Source organism: Pinus tabuliformis, chromosome 3_2, assembly GCF_031772625.1.
Source record: "Pinus tabuliformis cultivar Carrire ecotype Pingquan chromosome 3_2, CPIR1, whole genome shotgun sequence".
Lineage (NCBI taxonomy): Eukaryota > Viridiplantae > Streptophyta > Pinopsida > Pinales > Pinaceae > Pinus > Pinus tabuliformis.
Window position 1 is genome coordinate 575,447,639 of NC_142302.1, and position 23,654 is coordinate 575,471,292.

General features: G+C 40.3%; 1 protein-coding gene across 2 annotated transcripts; it reads left to right on the forward strand.

The window, feature by feature from the left end:
• Positions 1-20,476: 20,476 nt before the first annotated feature.
• LOC149181849 (uncharacterized protein PHLOEM PROTEIN 2-LIKE A4-like) lies at positions 20,477-23,144 on the forward strand. Of its 2 annotated transcripts, XM_089416703.1 has the most exons (4): positions 20,477-20,912; positions 21,028-21,078; positions 21,212-21,368; positions 22,606-23,021. In XM_089416703.1, exons 1-4 carry the CDS (start codon positions 20,899-20,901, stop codon positions 22,714-22,716), a joined length of 333 nt encoding a protein of 110 aa, XP_089272829.1. In that variant the 5' UTR covers positions 20,477-20,898; the 3' UTR covers positions 22,717-23,021. The 2 variants fall into 2 exon arrangements, with proteins under 2 accessions (XP_089272829.1, XP_089272828.1); XM_089416702.1 differs by lacking the exon at positions 21,212-21,368 and having other exon boundaries at positions 20,490-20,912; positions 22,606-23,144.
• The last annotated feature ends 510 nt before the right edge of the window (positions 23,145-23,654 follow it).

Below are 23,654 nucleotides of genomic sequence, written 5' to 3' on the forward strand. Positions count from 1 at the left end.
AGATCAACTAAGATGGGTGAGAAGTGATCTCGGGGACCCTTTCCTATGGGAGGCTCAAGAATGGGACTAGTTTGCTTCTTAAGCAAAGTACAAAGCTTTCTAGCAAAAGGGGATGGGGATTTAAGGGCTAGTTTAAAGGAGTGTGAATTGTAAAGGAGCTTCCAAAACCCTAAAATCCTTATTGAACTTGGTTTCTCAAGTGGTTTTTGTTATGAAACCAGCTCACAAAAAGATTGAAAAGATAGATCAACGCCTCAGAATTTAGCCTCTTCGAGGGGGCAACCTCCTTTACATTACACAAATGAATGATTCTTTGATGATTCAAATGACAAAACCTCCTTTTTATATATAGGAGTCTAAGGAGTCACAATATAACCCAGCCGACCTAACAATAATAATATAAAGGCACAAAAATAACAATAGAGGGATTCTATAGGGCACAGTAATAACAATATGGGGACAATAGGGGCACAACAATATTAATAAGGGATACAACTACAATAGTAATGGGGTAATCACTAGTATTATAGGGACCTAACATGCCCCTCTCCTTCAAAAAAGTGTTGTCCTCAATGCTTGAGTAGTTCTAGATGCTTATGTATAACATTCTCATCCTCCCATGTGGAATCTTCAGCGGATAAGTTCTTCCACTTGATGAGATATTCCGAAATTGATTGATTTCATAGCCGTCGAGTTCTTGTTTCTGTGACTGCTTCTGGTTCCAATATAATTTTTCCTTCCTCGTCAAGTTCTGGCAATATTGTTTGAACTAGGAGCTTGTCGCCTATAACCTTCTTTAAACATGAAACATGGAAAACTGGGTGCACTCGAGAAGCTGCAGGAAGCTCCAATTTGTATGCCATAGTACCAATCTTTTGCAACACCTTGTACAGACCATAATACTTTGGTCATAATTTATTATCCTTCTTAGCTTGCTTGAGGGACATTTGTTTATATGGTTGTAGCCGTAGGAATACCCAATCACCTAAATCAAAACTTCTTTCGCTGCAATGTTGATCTGCCTGTTGTTTCATTCTATTCTGCGCCAACACGAGGTTATCCTTTAAGAGTTGGAGGACTTGTTTTTGATGCTCGATGTGATGTTCCACTGCTTGAACCTTAGAATTTTCTCTTAAATATGATGTGACGGATGGTGGCTGATATCCATAAAGTGCCATAAATGGGGTCATTTTTGTTGTTGTATGGAAGGAAGTGTTATACCACCATTCAACCAGAGGCAACCATTTGACCCATTGTGTCTGTTTATCAGATACAAAGCAACGAAGATATCCTTCCAAACATTTGTTTACTATCTCAGTTTGCCCATCAGATTGAGGATGATAAGATGAGCTATGAGCTAACTGAGTACCGAGACAAGAAAATAATTCTGTCCAAAAATTTCTAGTGAAAATGGGATCTCTGTCACTTACAATAATCTTTGGGTTTCCATGTAGCTTTTGAATTGTTTCCATAAATGCAGTAGAAACTATACTGGCTTTAAATGGATGTGATAATGCACAAAAGTGTGCATACTTGGTAAGTCTGTCAACTACCACCACGATGACACTCTTTCCCTCAGACTTGGGTAAACCTGTGATAAAATCCATTGAAACCTCCTCCCAACGTTGGCTTCGAATGGATAAAGGTTGTAATAGACCCGGGTCTTAATTGTTTCAACTTTATTTTGTTGGCAAACCAAACATTCCGCCACAAACTTTTGAATATCTGATTTAAGGCCATCCGAAAAAAAATCCTTCTTAACCTTGTGGTAAGCTTTTAAAAATCCTGAGTGCCCTCTTAAGGGAGAAGTGTGCAATTCCATAAGAATCTTTTGTTTGAGTTGGGAATTCTTACAGAGGTATAAGCGATCTTTGTACCATAACGAATCATTTTGCCAGCTAAATGTATCAGATGTACTGGAATCTTGTTGTAACTTTCGAATAAGTGCCCACACTTCTTCATCATTCTTCCATTCCTCCCTTGCTTCGTTTATCCAATCTGGTTGGATAATAGAAATGGCGCACAACAATGCTTCCACATCCTCATCCTTTCTTGAGAGTGCATCTCCCACCACATTTTGCTTCCCTTTTTTGTAGATGATTTCAAAGTCATAACCCAACATCTTTGTGACCCACTTTTGTTGCTCTTCAGAGGATAATATTTGTTCTACAAAGTATTTAAGGTTATCATGATCCGTTTTTACCTTGAAGTGTCTTCCCATTAGGTAGGGTCGCCATTTCTTAAGTGCATGTAGTATTGCCAACATTCCTTCTCATAAATAGCTTTGTGTGAAATCTTTCCCTTGATTGGACGACTTTCAAAAGCAATGGGACTTTCATCTTGCATTAAAACAACACCAATTCCATTTCCTGAAGCATCACATTCCACAATAAAGGTTTTTGTGAAGTCCGGTGTAGCTAAGACCGGTGCTTGGCACATTGCCTTTTTAAGATGTTCGAAGGCCTTTGTTGCTTTTGGAGTCCATGAAAATGCATCTTTCTTCAATAATGTTGTTAGAGGTGCTGCTATTCTCTCATAATTCTTAACAAACTTGTGATAATACCCTGTCAACCCGAGAAATCCTCGCAGATGCTTTATGGATGTGGGGATTTTCCATTCCTTAATGGCTTTAATTTTGCTAGGGCCTACCTTAACTCCTTCATGAGATACAATATGACCCAGATATTCCACCTCTTGTACTCCAAGGAAACATTTGGATATTTTTGCATATAATTGTTTCTCCTCCAATAGTTGTAGCACCCTGTCAACATGTTCAACATGATCCTTCCAAGACTTGCTGTAGATTAGTATATCATCAAAAAATACTAACACAAATTTTCTAAGGAAGGGTTTGAAAATGGAATTCATCAAACCTTGAAATGTAGAAGGTGCATTGGTAAGGCCAAAAGGCATGACCAAAAATTCATAATGACCCTCATGAGTTCTAAATGCTGTTTTCAGAATGTCTTCAGTCTTCATTCTGATTTGATGATATCCTGAACGAAGATCCAACTTGGTGAAGTAAATTGATCCATGCAATTCATCCTGTAATTCATCAATGACAGGAATGGGAAACTTATCTTTAATAGTGAGCTTGTTGAGCTCCCTATAATCCGGACACATGCGCCATGATCCATCCTTCTTGTGCACCAATAATACTGGAGCAGAGAAAGCACTTTGATTAGGTTGAATTATACTAGCCTCTAGCATTTCTGCAACCATACGTTCAATTTCACTCTTTTGGGCACAGGGATATTTGTACGGCCTAATGTTTGGAGGAACACTTCCTGGAATCAGAATAATAGCATGATCATGATCACGAATAGGTGGGAGACCTTTGGGAGTCTCAAATACCTTGGAATGATTGTCCAAGACTTTTTGGAGATCTGGAGAAATACATGATTTCGATGTGGAAACATCTAGAGAACATAATTGTGCAATTAAACCTCTTTGTTCCTTTTTTAGAAGCTTTGTCATCCCGTTAGAGCTGATTATCTTTCTCGGTTTCCCTGCAATACCCCTTAATTCAACTTCCTTTCCTTCTGCAGAAAATTTCATGAAAAGTTCTTGAAAATTAAAAGCTATTGTACCCAAGGATTGTAGCCATTGGACTCCTAGTACAACATCAACACCTCCCATTGGAATGGAAAGCATTGGGCTAGTCAATACATATTCTCCCATAGATAGCTTGATATTATGGCACTTTCCAGAGCAATTTATTGTTCCTCCATTTGCAACCATCACTTAACACTCTGGTGCTGGATATAGGAAGCAATTCAATTCTTTTGCTACCTTACAATGAATAAAATTGTGGGTACTTCCTGAATCAATCAACACTATTACCTTTTTCTTCTTGATTTGTCCTTCTATCTTGATGGTTTGAGGAGTGGTAATTCCAGCCAATGCATTACAAGATATGGTCGGATTCATTTCTTCTTTATCTAGGCTTTGTTCCTGGAGTATATCCTCTTCTTTTGACCTTTCTTGCTCCTTTTCTTCTTCCTCTTCATAATCTATGTAGAATAATTTCTTCTCAGCACACTTATGACTTTTAGTGTATTTGCTATCACAACTGTAACAAAGCCCTTTTGCTCTTTTTTTCTTCCAATTGTTGTGTTGTCAACCTTATAGGTTGTGGAAGACTAGGGGAAACAATACTTCCATCTTTATAGTTGTGAGTGGTATGCTTCCTGGTTGCCATAATTTTGCTTTCCATTTTTTTTGCTAACCTGAATGCCTTCTCTAATGAATCATGTTCCCAAAGGCGAACATCATGTTGGATATTATACTTCAAAGTCCCTATGAACACATCAATCCTATGCTCCTCTGGAATATTTTTTACCCTTATGTTCAATTTTTGGAACTCTTCAATGTGCTCCATTATTGAACCCTTTTGTTTGAGACTTATCAATTGGCTAAAAAAAGTGTTGCTTTTTGTATCCTCATAATGTGCTGTCAATTCTTCCGTAAAAATTGCCCGAGTGATAATTTGTTTACGAGAGCAAAGCCACTGATACCATACAAATTGATTTGGTTCCAAATATAAAGTTGCAATACGTACCTTTTGTGTGTTTTGCACATTATTGAGATCGAAAAATTGCTCCATCTGTAATATCCATGTTGCGGGATCCTTGCCATCAAACTTCCTCATATCGATTTTTGGAATATGGTGGGTCTTCGATCCAACATTAGAGTTTATGAAATCATGATTAACATTTATTTTGTTCGCATCATGAGCTTCCTTTACTACACTTTCACCATTAGTAAGTATTTCTTGTAGAAAATTTGTCAAATTTGTCTTCAAATCTGCCATGCCTATCTTCAAATGTCTTCAAGTCTATCTTCAAATCGTCCATCTTAGCTTCCACGCCCTTTATGTTAGATCCCACGCCATTTATCTTAGCTTCTGTTAGCTTTTGTGAGAGTGACATTTGTTGCACTTGGTCTTGTAATTTTGATATATCATGTAGCATTTCTTCCTCTTCTTCATAAGTCATGATAGAGCTTTCAGGTTGCTTACTAGGTGTTTGCATTTTCTTTCCTCGGGGCATCAGTTACCAATAATAATGCTCTACTATGCCCTTTGAATTCCTTCAAAATAATTTTTCAAACCAAGCTTAAGCAAAAATTTAAAATAATCTACACACCTTTTTTTCACTTTGTAGGAGCTCGATATTGCCTCTGATGTATCTCTGTAATTTTGGATCATCGAGTTCTGAAATTGTGAGCTACCATAGCCCTCTGTGTCCTCTTTCCAATGCCACCAGTCTGATCCAAATTGGATTCTCCAAGGAAGAGTTATGCCAAATCTCCCACAATGACCTGATTATAGACTAGTTCAGTAGAGCGAACTTGTACGACGTGCCACGTGTCCCTGTTTCGACCTTTGGCTCTGAAAAATATATACAAGAAACTACAGTCCGTCCTATTTCTGTACCTTCTTACGAAATTTCAATCCGATGCTCAGAGAGAAAGTTATGATGATTTTCCCCAGGTCACCTGTTTGGAATGTAATTCAGGAATCTGCAAAAAGACCAACTTCCTCAGATCATATCTCTGCAAATATAGCGCGAAAAGCTCTGAAATTCGGACCCAAGGTTCAGTGCGATTTCTTCTCAAATGGGTTTTTCTTTTCGCTTCTGAAATGTCGCAGAAAAAAAGTTATAGCGAAAATTCCACGATGACCTATTTGGAGCAGCGAAACCCTAGAATCCAAAGCTCTGATACCAAATGTTATGAAACCAGCTCACAAAAAGATAGAAAATATAGATCAATGCCTTAGAATTCAGCCTCTTCGAGGGGGAAACCTCCTTTACATTACACAAATGAATGATTCTTTGATGATTCAAATGACAAAACCTCCTTTCTATATATAGGAGTCTAAGGAGTCACAATATAACCCAGCCGACCTAACAATAATAATATAAAGGCACAAAAATAACAATAGAGGGATTCTATGGGGCACAGTAATAACAATATGGGGACAATAGGGGCACAAAAATATTAATAAGGGATACAACTACAATAGTAATGGGGTAATCACTAGTATTATAGGGACCTAACAGTTTTTGAAGAATTGACTTTCCAAAGGTATGGGAACACACGGGACCAAGTGGACATAGGTTAGGTTAAGGGGAGGGAGCTTAACAACCAATGATGATCTTAACCTAAACAAGAAAGGGGAAAGGATCAAAACAAGAGTTTCCACTTAGAGGTGCCAAATTGATCATATGAGGTACTAGCCTAGGGAACACCAAGGCAAAGTTTGGTATCAGGGCTAGGGCTTGGAATATCTCGCAATACCATCGTCATAATTTATCAAATTTGGAGGAGACCTTAAGGACACACCAACGCAGCAGAGGCCAAGAGATCGAACTTTTTCTATGGCTACTTTGTCAGGAAAATGATGTCCTAGTATGTCCAGCGTGGCTAGACTTGGAAAAGAGGGGGAAAAGGTGAAGAAAAAGAGATTTCAAGGCCATCACCTTATGGTGGATCAGTACCTAGTTCCTTTGAGGATATGGATTCAAGAAGAATTATGAGAACGAATCTCGTTTCTAGCTCAAGGAGGCTTTAAGGGCAACTTCGTTTAGCATTAGGGCAAAAAGAGAGTGACCTTAAAACATCCATACTTCGTTTGAAAATCAAGATAGCTTATCAAGGTAACTTCTATCTCTAGGAAAATTCGTTCAACAAACATGGCCCATACATAGAGATATGCTATATAGAAACATAATTCCACAATGAAGCAGTAAATGCATGCAACAATTAGCCCTAAAATTGTGAAATTCCCATGATCAATGTATGTGACAAAGTAAAAGAAAATAGCATCAAATCTTCACTTACATGTAAGAGAATATATCCAACCATCAATACATTTTCCAATTAAGAAGCTCCAAGATAAGAAAATGCAATCCAAACATCCAAATTCATCCATGCTCCAATTTAGTCCACCAAGAAGGAAATGTGAAATTCTCAAGAGAGAGAATGATCCAATCCAAGTGATGATCCAAAATTAATTCATGTCTCTCATATTTATACACTCATTAGGAGTTCGAATTACTTAATTTGAGCTTACATTAACCCATCAAATAAAAATAATGTACAAATAACTAACTTTTGGTGACAAGCCCACCAAACTAGGTCATAAATAAAATAACAAGCCTCCCAAGAGGTTGAATAATCAATAAATCATGTTGTTGGGCTCTCTAAGAGGCCTAATGAAGTCCATAAGTGCCAAAATGATGAATTGGACTTCCAAAAGTAATGGACAAGGGGTTGGCCCCTTGTTCTCCACACAATAAACTTGTGGTGCTCCCAATGGCCGTGAGGGCACACAAGTGACCTCATGGGTCTCCAAGTAAGTCGAAGATGCATGTAGATAATTTGTAAGGGCTCAAATAATGGTGTAAGTGATGCCACATCAGCATACAAGTCATGGGTCATCTCCCAAGTGCATGGTAAAACTGTGGGGTTGGTTGGGCAAAGGTGAACCATGTGCATCTTCCTCGTCCAATAGGTGAATCTCGAGCAATCTCTGAACATCTCTGGGATCCATGGAGTGTTTTCTATTGTTGTGGAGGCCCATGGCTCTCAACACACATCCTACATGTGCCAATGTAGCCCTCTAGAGGGTTAGGACCCCATACAGGGAGAGAAAACCCAAGATGGGACCACATGCAATCCTGTATAATATCCAATGAGTCCCCTAGCCTTCCAATACAAGTCATCAAGGAAATCAAGTAAAAGAGCTTACAAACCATGGACAACAAGTGGGGACTTCATAATGACATGCCCTTCCATAATGGGCTTTAGCATGTGCTAATGTATCCAAGCTCCAAATGGGGTAAACCAAGTATCCTATTAGGTGGTTTCTACTTCTAAAGGGGATAATATGTCCAAGGTACATCCTTTAAAAAGTGGTGGCATGTGATAAAGAGATGAATGGAGTAAGGAATGAAAAGGAGCAACCTAGGTCACATGCTGTGGTATAAGGGCAACCAGTAAAAAGGAACCCCACGCATGGGTATATAATGTATAGGAGGGAGAAATCATGGTACATGAGGTGCCCCGACCTTGATTTTTCCACCCTTCTTTATATGCCTTTTGCCTTTTATGATTTTTATTTAATTAATTGCTTGGGGCTCAAGGGGTAAGAGCATGATGTGTGAGATATAGCAGTGGATACCCCCTTTAAGGTACGATGGTTCTTTTCCCACCAGGGGTTGGGACAATCATGGGTTCCTGAATGGTAAAGGATGCTCATCTAGGGCCAGTAGGAACCAGATTGATGGACATGATGATGGGGTAGAGCTCATGTATTGGCTTTTTCCCACATGCTAAATGTGTTTGTCCTGACCATCGTTTGCATCTTGTGGTACATTTTCCTGTTGAATGTGGGCAATTATGCTTTTGCTTTTCTTTTCACCTGCATCAAACTCTGGGACATCATTCTAGGCCCAACCCAAGGTGTGGGCAAGGGGAAGGGGAAGGTTAACCCTATGTGGACCCAGTGGAGGAATGTGGACCTAGGTGGGAGAAATGATGAATGGGGTTATAATGAGTGGAAGGGGAGTAATATATATGAATGAGGGAGTGAGACCATGCAACCAAAATCGGGGTTTCCCATGTAGTACCATCGCGAAGGCCCAAGGGTTAGTAAAAGACATTCCACAGGACTATGGTCCAAGGTTAACATCCAAAACAGGTCTAAGGGACAAGAGCACAAACCTAACCCACTCTTTCCACTGAATCCCCCCATTAATGCATGCCCATAAGTGTTCATGATAAGCAAACTACAATACTCAATTACCAAATGACATGGCATACCTTTAGGTTCGGCAGGGCCACCTTCAAACATTCGATCATGGTAGATGGGTGAGGGACCACATGGCTAGCTTAGGCGAAAGAGAAATGGCACGATGAGCTAGTTGGTGGCTGTAAGGGGTTGTTGACAGTCGGCTAAGGACCATCTTAGAGATTTTTTTTCTCCTAGGGATATCACCCACAAAATGGTGGGTAACAGGCACAACAGGTCTCTTTCGGGGCTCAACCCTCCCTCCTTGTGTACAGAACTAATACTAGCCCTTACACAAAGAATTTAATGCTTACCTTTACTTGTCCAGACCATTACTAGGGATCATATTTACTTCAGACTTCAGTAGTCCTTCTCTCCTTAACTCAGCTAGAACAAAGCCCTTCTAGAGCACACACCTTCCACAGGAACTCGACCTCAATATAAGCATAACTCGGCCTTCCTTAACACAAAAAATAAGACCATAACTCGTCTCTCCAAGGTTGCAGCTCCTTCCTGAGGTATGCATCTCCTTCTAGGCAAATATATCTCAAGATTTAATAATTTTCTTAACTTCCGTTCATGGAAATGCTTGGACTCGGCCTTCCTTCAATTATTGTTCACAATGGCCTTCTTCGAACCCTATAGGAACAAGAGGTAGATATGCTACATTGGCCTTAAACTTCGCCCTAAATACTTGACCTTTTTCTCCAGCCCTCCAACATTACGACACCCTTGCTCCCTTGACTCAACCTTATAAGAACAATAGATCTCGACCTCCATGATCAGATCTTGGCCCTCCTAGGGTTGTCTTAGCACAAGAGTGATTACATCTTCTCTTACACATGATATGATATGAACCTCACCTTAGGCTCTTTAAATACTTTTCCTTGGGTCACTTAGGAAACCTTATAGATCTAGGGTTTTTGTCTCTTTGACCCTTACAATAATTAATTATTTCTTTCTTGGTCCTAAACCACTTACTTGGGTCAAATAGGTAAGTCCCCAACAAACAACTTATAATGGGTTGTCCTCTCTTGGAAATACCTTTTGAGCTACCCAAAATTTAACATTCTAGGGTTCTTTTCTAGGGTTTACACCCTCCCTCTTCTAAGACCAGCACACTCATTTACTAATTCAGTTGAATAATATTGCAGGTTTACTCTAGTGTATTTCAAAAGGATACTAGTATTCTTAACTTTTGGGTCTATCAAGGCAATTTAACACCAATGGATGCAAAATGATTGTTTGCCCACTTGAATTGGTAAAATTATCATGTTTTGGCAGATAAAATCACTACTCTTCTTCGAGGTAAAGGTTTATGGATGTTCTATCCATTTTATCTCTTGTGAATCTCAACAACAGAATATAATGCAACTTCCTCTATTAGTTGAGGAGCCATGCTTAGCTTCACAAATTGGTAGGGAAGTGGATCCATGTGATATTGGAGCCCATTATCATTTATTTGATAAATCTAGTTGCATTAAGCTTTATAATAATCCAATTCTACATAATAGATCCATGCACATTGAGATCAAATATCATTTCCTGAGGGACAAGGCACATAGGAGATCAATGATCCTGGAATATATTCATTCATATTTTGCAGGTGGACAATGATTTGACAAAGCCTCTAGTGAAAGGGGAGTCTGATTTGTTGATAGACAAACTTGGTGTGGTTGAGAACATGTTCCTCGCAAAGAAGGAATACTAGTTTTGTTACTATGAATATGTTCTCCATATCATCACCTTCATTTGAGATCATTTTTAATTTTTTGAAATTTCCTAAATTTTAGAAGTTTCTTTTTTAGAAAGTGGTTGGACTAGTGATTCATAATCATTTTGATTTTTTGGCATAAATAAATGTGAGGGTGCCAAATATAGAGATATTCTCTCAAGATCCCCTTGAGATTATTCATGTGTGAGTTATAGATGGGGCATCACGTCTAGAGAGCATTTATCATCTTATTTTTACTATGTTTATCTCCTAAGTGGAGCAACCTCACTAGTACAGATAGTTTTCCAAAACTAAATTTACAAGTGAGTTATAACTCTTTCTTTAGTTTATAAAAAATATAGACCATAACACCAATGATGGCCATATTGAAAAATGAACTACTAGAGAAACTCAAAGAATATATTCAATATAAGATCCACTTCATCATTGTAATAACATTTGCCTCTTTATAATGATTGCAAATGGTTATTAGATCTAATTATTTCTTAATCGAGAGGAAGTGGTTGAATGGTTATCTCAACCATCATCCAACAATAATTCGATGCCTAACAACTTGATATTATTACATAAGTTAGTCTTATAATCTAACACCCCCCTTAAAGCTTACACCACTGAAACAAAACACACGTTGACACAACAAAAAATAGAACCAAACATTCTTCAAAGGCTCCATTTTTGAAAAATAATGCTTGGACTAGTAAGACTCCTTCAAGTTGCTCCTTATTCCACTGAAAGATACAATGTCCTAGTTGTGATCCAAGTTTCCCAGCATCATTGGACATCATTATCACACGAAATATCTCATAGCCCTCATAAGGGTATGATGTCAAGCTTATATATCCCATATCTCCATTGAAAAATTGGACAACAATCCTCATACACATGTCTCATAACCCTAATGAGGTATAACTTCTCCTCTCCACAAACATCCTAGACTATTGAACAACTACCTATCTTCCACTGCATCTTTTCTCGTCTTCAAGGTGAAGGCCACTTAAAATGCAAAGGGCTATTGTCATCATAACTAATCAATATTAATAAGAATTGTACATGATCACCTGAAGCAATGTTATTTCAACCTTTTCCTTATCTTCCAATGTTTCCAAAGAAGACTGCAAAAGATTAGTTTCAAGAGTTGAGCATAGCCCACGGGGACATAAAAAATAGGTCTGTACAAGATCATCATATTGATATCATAAGAAGAAAACTAAGGGCGACATAGAAAATAAAGCATTATAAAGTATTATAACATTTACAAAAAATTGCATTAATCTGTAATGAATGCAACATTTGCAAGTTAGGCATTAATCTTAATCCCTTCAGAATCCTGCATTGGCAAACTTCTTCCCTCCATATCATTGTTTTCCAACTAAGAATGGGATGTAATTGTACTTGATCATGTGCCTAATTTGTCTCTTCCGTACAAAAAGCAATATAAAGTAAAGGAGACCAATTGACTAGAATATTGGCACATCAAATATCAACTGCTCATTCTTCAAATCGTTGAGGGCAAAAGTGAATCATTGAAGAAAGATCTTGCGTGCCATTTTCCAAGGTTATCTCTGCTTCTTCTTAATAACTTTCCAAACTAACGATTTCTGATCTGATCTCAACTGAGATTTTGCAAGAATGGATGGGTATGATCATTTGAAGCGCACCCTAAAACTACTAGTGGGCACCCATTGCCCATGATATAGAAACAATATTGAACTATAATGATTTTCACACATTGGAAATGCTCATAGTTGATCTAGAACTGAATCTTGGTAACAATTATAAAATAGGGTGATGGATACTTTAAGACTTGAAAAGCTTACAATAAAAAATGTCATCACAAAACCAATACATACAACCTTTTTAAGGTATACTAAACTTGAACTCGAGCAAGCATCTAATAAAGGGTTGAATTCATCACTGCCCTTTGTGGGTGATGAGGAGTCATTTAATCTATAGCAATGGCTACAAATCCCATCTAATTGGCATGAGTACTTCATTGCTTCTGCACTCGGGCCCTAAAGAAAAAAACCCAAGGAGATTAATTTTCTAAGTCATGTACAAATAATTAGTCACTTGGTAGCCAAAACCTGACACACCCATGGCATGGAAGAGCTCCCTGGGATTATACTTCCAGCCATCACAATCTCTGGAGAATGGATCAAAGTACATAGTCACCGTAGTTATCATGGGTACTTGTATACTTGTTGAAGTTCTTGGTAGCTTCGGAAGGTCTTCTACATGAAGCTTGGTATCTTAGCATGTAGGGGATGGTTGGTTGCCTCTTTAGGTGCTTGCTTGGTCGAGTAAGTGATTTATGACTTCTTTCCTAAGTCTAACTTAGGAAAATTACAATAATTAAAATCAATTAATTATTGTGGACTAATAAAAAAAAGTACTAAGAATAAATAATAAATTTACTTAAGTGACTCAAATATGATCTAAACCATTAATCTCAAGTGAGGCAAAATCTAATCTTGACCATCAATAATTTAGGAGATTATGGTTAGGGATTTGGCTTAATGAAGTTATAAAATAAGCCCAAAGGAGAGGTGAAGACACACAAGTGTAGAAAGTGATTTTTTCTAGACTGAGAGGCTCAACTAGACTTAAGAGAAGGGTGGAAGAGTGCAAAGATTTTTTGCAAGTATTTCTAAGAGGTCGAGTTTAAGAAATCCAGAGGCGGAGTTGTGGACAAGTTGATTTATAGAATGGGCCAATTCTGATTGAGTGCACAAGGGTTGTATAAGGAGGAAAGGAGAGGGCCATTTTACTAGTGGTGGAGGGCGAGTTTATCCATGATCCGGATTTAAATAGGAATGCAACAAATTACAGATATAACCATACATATAGAGATGCAACATAAATAATACTTCATTTCATTATTGTAAAATACCGAAATATGCTTACAAACAGAAATGGAAATAAACTAGCTAGGGCAATGGTAGCTTATCTCTGAGAAGAGATGTGGCGGCTACATGCCTCTGAACTGTGTTACAATGAGGCTCGAAGGCATATTTATTGTTGAGAAACAATGGAAAACCCTAAACATCCAAAAACCTAACCCTAGAAGATGAAACGCCAAACTGTGGGCCTCGTTTTGGTAAATTGGTACATCAACTTCCTGAGGTCGTAACTTTGGCATACGATCTCCGTATAACGCGCACAATATCTCGTTAGAAAGATCTATCTGAGAAATATAACTTTGGGAGCATGGAGTGATGTTGCTCCTAGTTTTCCCAAAAAACATCGTTTAGGGCCTCAAAACGGCTCCAGAAGTTCAGGACCCGAAAAACTACTAAAAATAGTAAACTGTGGTACAATTAAGGAAACTGAAAAGCTGAAAGAAACAATGGTGGGATCCAACTGGACTTGGCGGGTGGCCACTAATATCCACTTGGATCATTCCTCCCCCCTTAAGAAGCAATGGTCCCCATTGCGTTGAGCTCCTCCATGAGATGAGGAAACTTTTGCTGAACTTGGTCCTTGGTGAAGGAATTGGCCAGCTTTGACACCTCGATACAGTTGGATATTCTGCTGGTAAGTGTGCTTGATCTGTGTGTCCATGATCCAATCAGTTGCAACTTGTTCCATGCAATCTGGATTTAACTCTGTGGGTGTGAGCTATTCTACAATGTCGAATGTGTCTAGTAATGGTGGAAAGTATGGTCGAAGGCAGTCCACATTGAACACTGGGTGCAGGCCAAAGAATGGGGGAATGTTGAGATCAAATGCATTGTCTCCCACAACCTTGGTAATGGTGTAAGGACCATATCAGAGTGGTTTAAGTTTCCGATAGGCTCTGGTAAGGTGTTCCTTTTGCAAATGCAACCAGACTTTGTCGCCCACCTGAAACTTGTGTGGCACCCGATGTTGATCATGTCGCTGCTTGTACTTGGCATTTGATTTCTCCAGAATGTCGTGGACCTACTGGCGAATATGTTGGATGTGCTCAATGAAGATTTTTGCCTTATCTGTTTCGGACTGGACATGAGCCGAATCTGCTTGAGTAGCTACAAATTGCATGGCCAAATCAATGGGACATAGTGGCTGGAATCCCAAGCCCACCTGAAAAGGGCTGTGGCCAATCGAGCTGTGGAGAGCCCGGTTGTAGCTGTGTTGAACATAGGGGAGGCTCTCATCCCATGTGCGTGGATGCTTTGAGTTGTACATGCGTAGAATGTGTATGATAATCTTGTTGACAACCTTTGTCTGGTCATCAGTTTGAGGATGGAAGGTTGTGGATTTAGTGAGTTTGGTGTCCATCATCGACCAGAGACTGGACCAAAATGTACTGAGGAACCTGCTGTCCCGATCTGAGATGATAGACTGTGAGATCCCAAAGTGTACCCACATTCGTTCAAAGAAGAGTTTAGCAGTGGCTTCTACTATGATACTCTTCTTGCAGGCTGCCATAAAGGCCATCTTCGAGAACCTATCGACGACCACAAAAACACAGTCATTTCCATGCTTAGTAGAAGGAAGGCCTGACATGTAATCCATGGAGATGGATTCCGAAGGTCAATTAGGGGTAGGCAACAGTGTATAGAGGCCTTGCTTCTTGATGGTCAATTTGGCAATAATGCAGGTAGTGCATGATCTGATGTACTTCCCGACATCTTGTCGAAGATTCGACCAATAGAAATACTTCTGCAGTACTGCCACCATTTTCTCAACCCCGAAATGCCCAGCAACCCGACTGTAGTGTGCTTCCCAAATCATCTTGGCACGCTCACTTGAAGGAACACAAAGGTGACCCAGGTGGCATAACAGGGCATCCTGTAGGTGAAAATTTGGAACATGCTAACCCTCCAAGAGTGTCTGATATGTGTGGCCGAATTTGGGTCACTTTTATAGAGAAGTGGCCAATCAGAAGTCTCGTGCCCACAAGAGTTGAGCACGGTGGTTAATGCCATGATCAATGGTCAACTGAGGCAATCTGCAACATTATTGGTGCTACCCTTCTTATACTTGATATTCAAATGGAACTGTTGCAGGTATGTGGATCACTTTTGATGGCGATCATTCTCCAATTTCCCTTGGGTCTGTATGAACTGCAGGGCTCGGTGGTCTGTGTGGATGACCATTTCCTTCCCCAAAATGTAATGCTTCCATTGTCGGCGTGCCTGCACAATGGAATACATCTCTTTGTCATAAGTGGGATACTTTCGGACTGTGTCTGAAAGTGTCTCACTGTGATATGCCACTAGATGCCCGTGTTGAGTAAGGACTGCCCTAATAGCACAGTCAAAGGCATCTGTCTCGACCTCAAATGGTTGTTTCAAGTCTGGTAATGCGAGCACCGGTGCTGAGCAGAGGCGATCTTTCAACTCTGTGAATGCCTTCTGTTGAGATTCAGACCAAAATAATTTTGCTTTCGCTCCTCCCTTGGTGACTTGACTTAAGGGCCAAGTGATATGAGAAAATCCCAACATGAACCTGCGGTAGAAGTTGGCAAGACCTAGAAAGCTGTGGAGCTATGTTAGAGTGGTTGGAGATGGCTAATCCCGAATGACTTGGATCTTCACTGGATCCACATGCACCCTCCGTTCATCAATAATGTATCCCAGATACTGAACCTGGGTCATGCCAAAAGTGCATTTCTCCAAATTGGCACATAACTTGTGTTGCCGCAGTGTTTGGAGAACCTGTTGGATGAGGTGGAGGTGCTCTTCCCAACTTTGGCTGAAGATCAGGATGTCATCCAAGTATACCACTACAAATGAGTTGGTGAATGGCCGCAAGATGTCATCCATTAGCCTCATGAAGGTTGCAGGAGAATTCGTCAATCCGAAAGGCATAACCAGCCATTTGAAAAGGCCCTCCTTGGCTTTGAAGGCAGTCTTCCACACATCGGAGGGTTCGATTGGTACCTGGTGATATCCTGACTTCAAATCGATCTTGCTGAAATATTTCCCCCCCTTCAGTTGGTCCAGGTGGTCATTAATCCGTGGGAACGGGTACCTATTACGAACAATGATCTTGCTCAACGCCCGATAGTCAATACAAAGTCTCCAAGTCCCATCCTTCTTTTGTACTAACACGATCGGGCTCCCACAAGGCGATGAACTTGGACGGATGTGACCTTTCGGCAGCAACTCCTAAATCTGCCTCTTTATTTCATTGTTCTCTAGAACGGAGTGCCGATAGATTGGTCCATTGGGCAGCGGCGCACTTGGGGTCAGATCGATGGAGTGCTTTACCTGACAATGCAGAGGAACACCTACGGGGGAGGTGAAGATGTCCTCGTACTCCTCCATGACCTTGTCCATCTGTAGTTGTCATGCGAAGGGGCCCTGTCTAGAGGTCGTGGCCACCGTCTTCTTCTTTCCTTGAGGGTGTATCATCAGGAAAATAAATTTCCCAGATTTGGAAATGAGCTTATTGTATTGTTTTGAGTAACAAAAGAGATGGCGGTAGGCGGTGCTACCTCTGTTATCCTATACAACTTATTTCCCAAAGTAACAATAACATCACAAGGCCTTGATTCATACATAGCATGTCAGTTCCACAAGTATGGTTGTCCTAATAATACATCACAAACATCAAGGGGAGCAACGTCACACAATACCTCATCCGTGAAGGGCTTGATGTTGTATGGAAGGCGACACTACTGGCTCATGCGAAGGTCTCGTCCTTGGTGAAGCCACCCGATGCTGTACGATTGTGGATGTGCTATGGTCAGTAAGCCCAATCGCTTCATGACCTCTGTCGAAATGAGGTTCTTTTAGCTCCTGCTTTCGACAATCAACTGTAGCGGGAAGCCCTTTACCCACATCTGGGAGTGGAAGAGACGCTCCTCCTCCTTTGGATCTTCGGGTTCCTCCTTCTGGATGTTCGTGGTGGCAATGGTGGCATTGGGCTCCGCATCGATAATCTGCTTCCCTTTGTCATTCCCCTTGTCAGGTTCTGACTTAGAGTCAGAACATGCATCTGATTCTGAAACCTTTAGCTCGGCCACCGGTGACTGCTTGGCCTGACACTCACTTGTGTTGTAAGTGGAGCTCTTATGGAACTCACACCACTTTCCCGTGTCCTTTTTCGGCTTCGCGGCATTGTTCTTTGCTTACAGATTTGGCAGGTTGTCTTGGTTCACCCCGCCTTGGCTTTGTCCTTTGGTCTATGGTTTGGGGGCACCTTTCCCTTGCTTTGGATTCACAGATCCAAAGTCTCGCTTCTTCTGTTTAAACTTTTGCTCGACCTTGACGGCATATTGGTATGCCGTGCCGAGCGAGGAGATGCTCAGGAGTTCTATTTCTTCCTAGATGTACTTGTGCAGGCAGCCGCGGTATTTGAGTACCAAATTCTTCTCCAAATCCTTGATACCCAATTTTGTGTGAAGGGTATGGAAAATATTGGTACACTCCGGCATGTCTTGGTCCCTTCCTTGCCGCAGCACTGTCCACTTTATGTATTGATCCTCATAGCTTTCGACAGGGTAGTACTGCTCCTTGATGACAGTCTAGAATGAATTCCAAGTGGGCGCAACTGAAAACAGTGAGGCCGTACTTTCATCCTTCTGCTCGCAGTGGGTTTCCCATTAGTCCTTGACATGGGGGGCGGCTTTGAGAAGAGCGAAAGTAATCTTTTCCCGGTTGGAAAAATCATGAACAGAAAATACCCTTCTAGCAAATTTAACCATTTATCTACAACGTCTGCATCTATCTGACCCTCAAATATGGGAATGTTAAAGTTAACTTGTACCTTAAAGGGTGTGGCGCTTCCAGAGTAGACGCTGGAAGTAGATGTGTTGCCCCTAGGTAGCCGCTAAAGGATCTGGGCAAAGTTGTCCATCATCGCGTTCCTTTGTCGCTTGAGGACCTCTTCGAGCAAGATTTTGATAGGATCTCCTACCCCCTTGTCTTTCTTTTCATCCACTATGGGAGGCCGTCGGGATTTGCGAGGCTAGTCTTGCAAAGGTTCGATTAGGTCAAGCCCTAACTCCTTATATCCCGACCTTGTTGGGGACATGCAAAGAAAGACAGAGAAAGAGTAGACCGCTCTGATACCACTGATCTGGATTTAAACAAGAACGCAACAAATTACAGATATAACCATACATATAGAGATGCAACAAAAATAATACATCATTTCATTACTGTAAAATACCGAAATATGCTTACAAACAGAAATGGAAATAAACTAGCTAGGGCGATGGTAGCTTATCTTTGAGAAGAGATGTGGCGGCTACATGCCTTTGAACTGTGTTACAATGAGGCTCGAAGGCCTATTTATTGTTGAGAAACAATGTAAAACCCTAAACATCCAAAAACCTAACCCTAGAAGATGAAACGCCAAACTGTGGGCCCCGTTTGGGTAAATTGGTACATCAACTTCCCCGGGTCGTAACTTCGGAATATGATCTCCATTTGACGAGCACAATATCTCGTTAGAAAGATCTATATGAAAACTATAACTTTGGGAAGAGAAACATAGTCCATGTTGCTCTCAGTTTTCCCAAAAAACGTCATTTACGGCCTCAAAACGGCTCCGAAAGTTCAGGACCCGAAAAACTGCTAAAAATAGTAAACTGTGCTACAATTAAGGAAACTAAAAAGTTGAAAGAAACAATGGTGGGGGTCCAAGTGGACTTGGCGAGTGGCCACCAATATCCACCTGGATCAATCCATGGCCAAATTATTCAACAAGTTGAGTTTTTGGTGGGCCAAGTTTTCTAGTGGGGGTAAAGTTATAGGGTCGAACAATGAATTTTTTTCTATGTATTTTTCTCTGTGGGTCTACGCCCAGATTTTCCCAAGGATTTTAATAAATGAAAATTGTTGTGGGTGTATACTTATTGTTGTGATGTGATTGATCTCTATTATTTTATTTTTTCCGTTGCAGATATTTTATTTCAAAAGTTAAATACCACTGATTTTATTTTCACAGCAATTGATAATTTTATTCGATAATTTTCTAGGAACAAAAATTGTTGAGGTATAAATAAATCTGGACTAGTACTGGAAAGTTAACATGGTATCAAAGCTATAGAAACAATAAGAGAGAGATCTGAGATCACAAGGGTTTTACAACAACAAGTTATTCCCCTTTACGACAACACATTTTTTTGCAACTAGGATTTTATGGCCAAGGTTGATTTGTGAATGGGCATCAATAAGCTTGAGATATGAAGACAGGTTGGATGGGGCCACTAGTTTTAGTCCATGGAAAGAGAAAATCACTATTGTTCTGAAAATGAATGGTTTATGGGATTCTGTAAACATAGAGATCCAGGTTCCTCCTGGCCCTGCGAAGTAGTCGAGCACAATCTGAAGGAGGTCAAAGCAATGGATATTATCTTGGATGGTGTGAGGGATCATATAATTCTCACATAACAGGGAAGGACATAACATATAAGATGTGGGCAACCTTAAACAATATTTATCAGAGTAATAATGAGAATAGGATAATGGTGCTACAAGAGAAATTGAACAACATCCGAATGAACTGTTAAATTGTAGCAAGAAAATGCTTCATTTGACTTATGCCTTAGTCAAATGGAGAAATTCGAATTTCCACATCAACATGATGACTTGAGTTGTAGTTAGCAGGAGTGACATGGCCAAGTCACTCAGTTAGGTTAATCAATTCGAGTTTGTGGGCAATAAGTAGAGTTGTGCATGAGTTGATTGCTAAGATCTAGCAATCTAATGGAGTTATAGTTAGTGAAACTCAGTTATCTGAGCTCTAGTCATGAGTAGAGTCAATCAGAGTTCAGTTGAGTAGTTGTAATTGTTGTTAACTCATTGATTTCTCAATTAACTATTCAATTTACTAAAAATATCCCTAGTCATGCATGCAATTCAAATTGCCTAGTTGAGTGGAGGGAAAAGGCATAATTACGCCGTAAGGCGTTCCCATTTGAAATGAACTCCCCTAGTTGTCTATCTGTCACCCTCAAATACCGTCAGATTATATGTTAGACGATGGAGAGAGGTTGAGCCGTTGATTAGCGCGGTCGATTTCTGCCATAGCCGGGGGTTCATATCGCCGGAAGTCGGAGAGACTAAAATGGCTTCATATCACCGGAAGTCGGAGAGACGAAATTGGCGATATGAATCTGATAAGGGCAGGTATGTCAACCCAATTGCTGGATTAGTGCCTGATCCTGAACCTGAACGCGAGACAGGTATGACAGGTATGTTGGACCTGCCAGAGAGTTGTATACTGGTCATTTTCTCCTTGACTATGCCGTGCGACATTGGCAGATTGTCAGTTGTCTCCAAGCTCTTCAATTCTGTGGCCTATTCGGGCGATCTGTGGAACAAATCCCTTCTTAAAATATGCCACCAGATCGTATCCAGGGCTGACCCCCCTGTCCCAGCTTCAATGGTAAAACTGTGCGCTCGCCTCGTCGATCCAATTCTCATAGATGGGGGCACAAAGGTATTTATATATCACTTATTCTCAGGGTTTTGGTTGTCATATTTGGGAAAACGCCGTTCATCAACTCATTAATAATTCATATTCATATGTTTTTGTTCTGCTGGAACAACAATAGATGGCCTGGCTGGAAGGATCCCCAGCGAAATTGGGTTACATGTGACTCCAGGTTTGATTATCAATCTTCTTCTTTTTATTTTTCAATTTGTTTATTTAAGGGTCTCCTTCTCTTGTTGGTTTTGAGGTCACGATATTCTGTGATGGCCTCTCATGGAGTTATCTGGTTCAAAAATCATATGCAGGCAGCTATTGGCCTTAGAGCATGACGATGATTTGGAGTTCTTTGGGGCTAATTTTTTGGTCGACCCCATATTGTATTTTCCGAAAACGAGGCTCAGGAATGCCTACATTGCTCTACAGTTATGGAGGATTGCGTGTGTTCAAAGCGATCCTTCTAATGTAAGTGGAAGCTGGGTGGGAGTCAATTTTTGCACAGTTGTGTCTTTCGCCTTTGGACCAATGTTGTGGTTGGGGTTTATCTGAATCATGCTGAGATTACTGGATATGCCTTTGGATCAATGTTGTGGTTGGGGTTTATCTGAATCACGATTCATGCGGAGATCACTGGATATTTCCCTGGGGAGCTTAGGTTTGGGCTATGATGTATCAAAGGTCAGATGCCCAGGCGGTAAGAGACTCTGAGACAGCCAAATGAACGCCTAATGAGTACCTTCCTCTTGATGTATTGAATACCCTCTTCGCTTTGGGTCTTCCTGTTGATTGCACTTGCAGGGAAGTTGCACACATTTTGTCTTTGCTTAGCCTTCTGCGGCAGGTTGAAGATTTTACGTAGACTTTTATAGGTCACTTGATTCTTTTTAGAATTTGGTCCTACTTTATTCATTTAGAGTTTTGGTCATGTGTTTGTATTCGTTTGAAGTCTTTGTTGTGGTTCTTAATCAACACCAATTTTCTTTCAAGCTCTTTGGAACATTAATATGACAGTTATTAGTGTTTGCCGTCTCTGTGCCTCTGCAACTCATTTTTTTGCCGCTTCAGAATTCAATCATGTTCTTTGTGGTTACTTGACCTTCTTTTTCAGAGATTTAATCATACTTCCTAATTGGATCTTTCAACCTCCTCAGGCCTCATGTTCATGCATTTCGATACATTTTTGTGAGTTCGTCTTTAGTTTCAACTCATAAGTGTTTAGGCATTGGTGTTACTCCCTTCTCAGGGTCTGGTTCTTTGCAAACACTCATCCACAAAACACAGGGTATCTATCCAGACCTTGTAGCCCAGACCCATTTTTTATTTTTCACGTCTTTTCATACTTCCCTAAATTGCACTTATAAGGTGTGTTTGTGTACATTCACCATGTGGTTATGTTTACAGTGATCTAAAAGCTGTGTATATTTGACTTCTGACTTGTTGCTGTTGTTGGGTGAACTACCAACCGCCCAACCTTAATGCCTAGTATTCCCAGTCTGCCGTAGATAAATGGCCTTGCTCTCTATTTCATAAAAGAAGCAATGATTCTCTAGTTTTTTCGATTGTTTTTAGTGTCTGTTCTTTTTATAAGTTGTGTGCTCTTTGTATGGGGTTCAAGCTAGCGCATGATCCTGGTTAACTCTCCTTGTTTTTAAACAGAGGAAACCCTCACAGAGTATACATTGACGTTATGGCTTGTGTTCAGATTCGAGGTGCTGGCAGAATTATCAGTGGTTTGGTGGTTGGAGATCCGTGGTCAAATCGACTGCAGGCTTTTGTCTCCGAATACCAACTACAGAGTGGTGTTTGCCCTTAAATTCACAGAAAATCCGTCTGGGTGGGAAGTGCCAATTAGGTTTTCTGTTACAACGCCAAAGGGAGAACAAATGGAATTAGAGAAGCGTTTGAATGAAAGAAGAGGCGAAAACCAGGGTATAAATGGTGGATGGATGGAAGTGGTTGCAGGAGAATTTACAACCAGACCCGAAACAGACGATGGTGATGACTCTCACATCAAATTTTATATGAAAGAAGTGTTACGGAGGATTCCTAAACGTGGGGCTTCTTCTGGTCGGCGTGAAGATTGAGCCCATCTACACATAATTGCATCTATTGTGTATATTGCATCTGTTTCATGTTGTAGACTTAGTTGCATTTATTGTGAATAGTGCGTCTGTTTCGTCGACGCGGGTGGTTGTGTCCCTCCCTACACATATTTTATTTGGTTTTGGAAGTTGCACATGATGACTCTGTTTCGTAGGCTACTTTGTTGACTTTGTTGAGTTTTACCATTAAATAAAACAAAACCGGCCCTGATTTACGAAATGAAAAAAGCCTCATTTTCACGAGATTTTATTTCCTTTTCTAGATGGCATTTTTGGTTTTTTGATAAAAAGGCAAGCACTTATTTTGTAGTTGGTAACTATGTTGGAAAAGATTTTGACTGAATTGAGAGTTACATATTGTTAGCGTTGGTCTTTTCCAATGCATATTTTTCCATTGAGCTAAGTATTGTGATTCATGTAGGATTATTATCTGCCTAGTTGTTACGCCCTCTAAAATAAACTCTCCAAAATGTTGTCGTGTCAAAATATGTGCCATTCGATTTGGTTGTTAGATGATAGAGTAATCCTTAACCGTTGATTTGAATTGCGCAATGCCAGGCGCCACGCTCCATACGAACCGTCAACCGTCTTTCAACAAGATACGTTGTGGTGAGCACAGACGAGAAGGAGGCGCCTAGGGAGGCAAGAC

Bases quoted from the DNA above. Each gene is read 5' to 3' on its own strand.
- LOC149181849 (XM_089416702.1), top strand. The intron at 21,079-22,605 runs GTTTGATTATCA...GCTTGTGTTCAG, and splicing joins TGGGTTACATGTGACTCCAG to ATTCGAGGTGCTGGCAGAAT.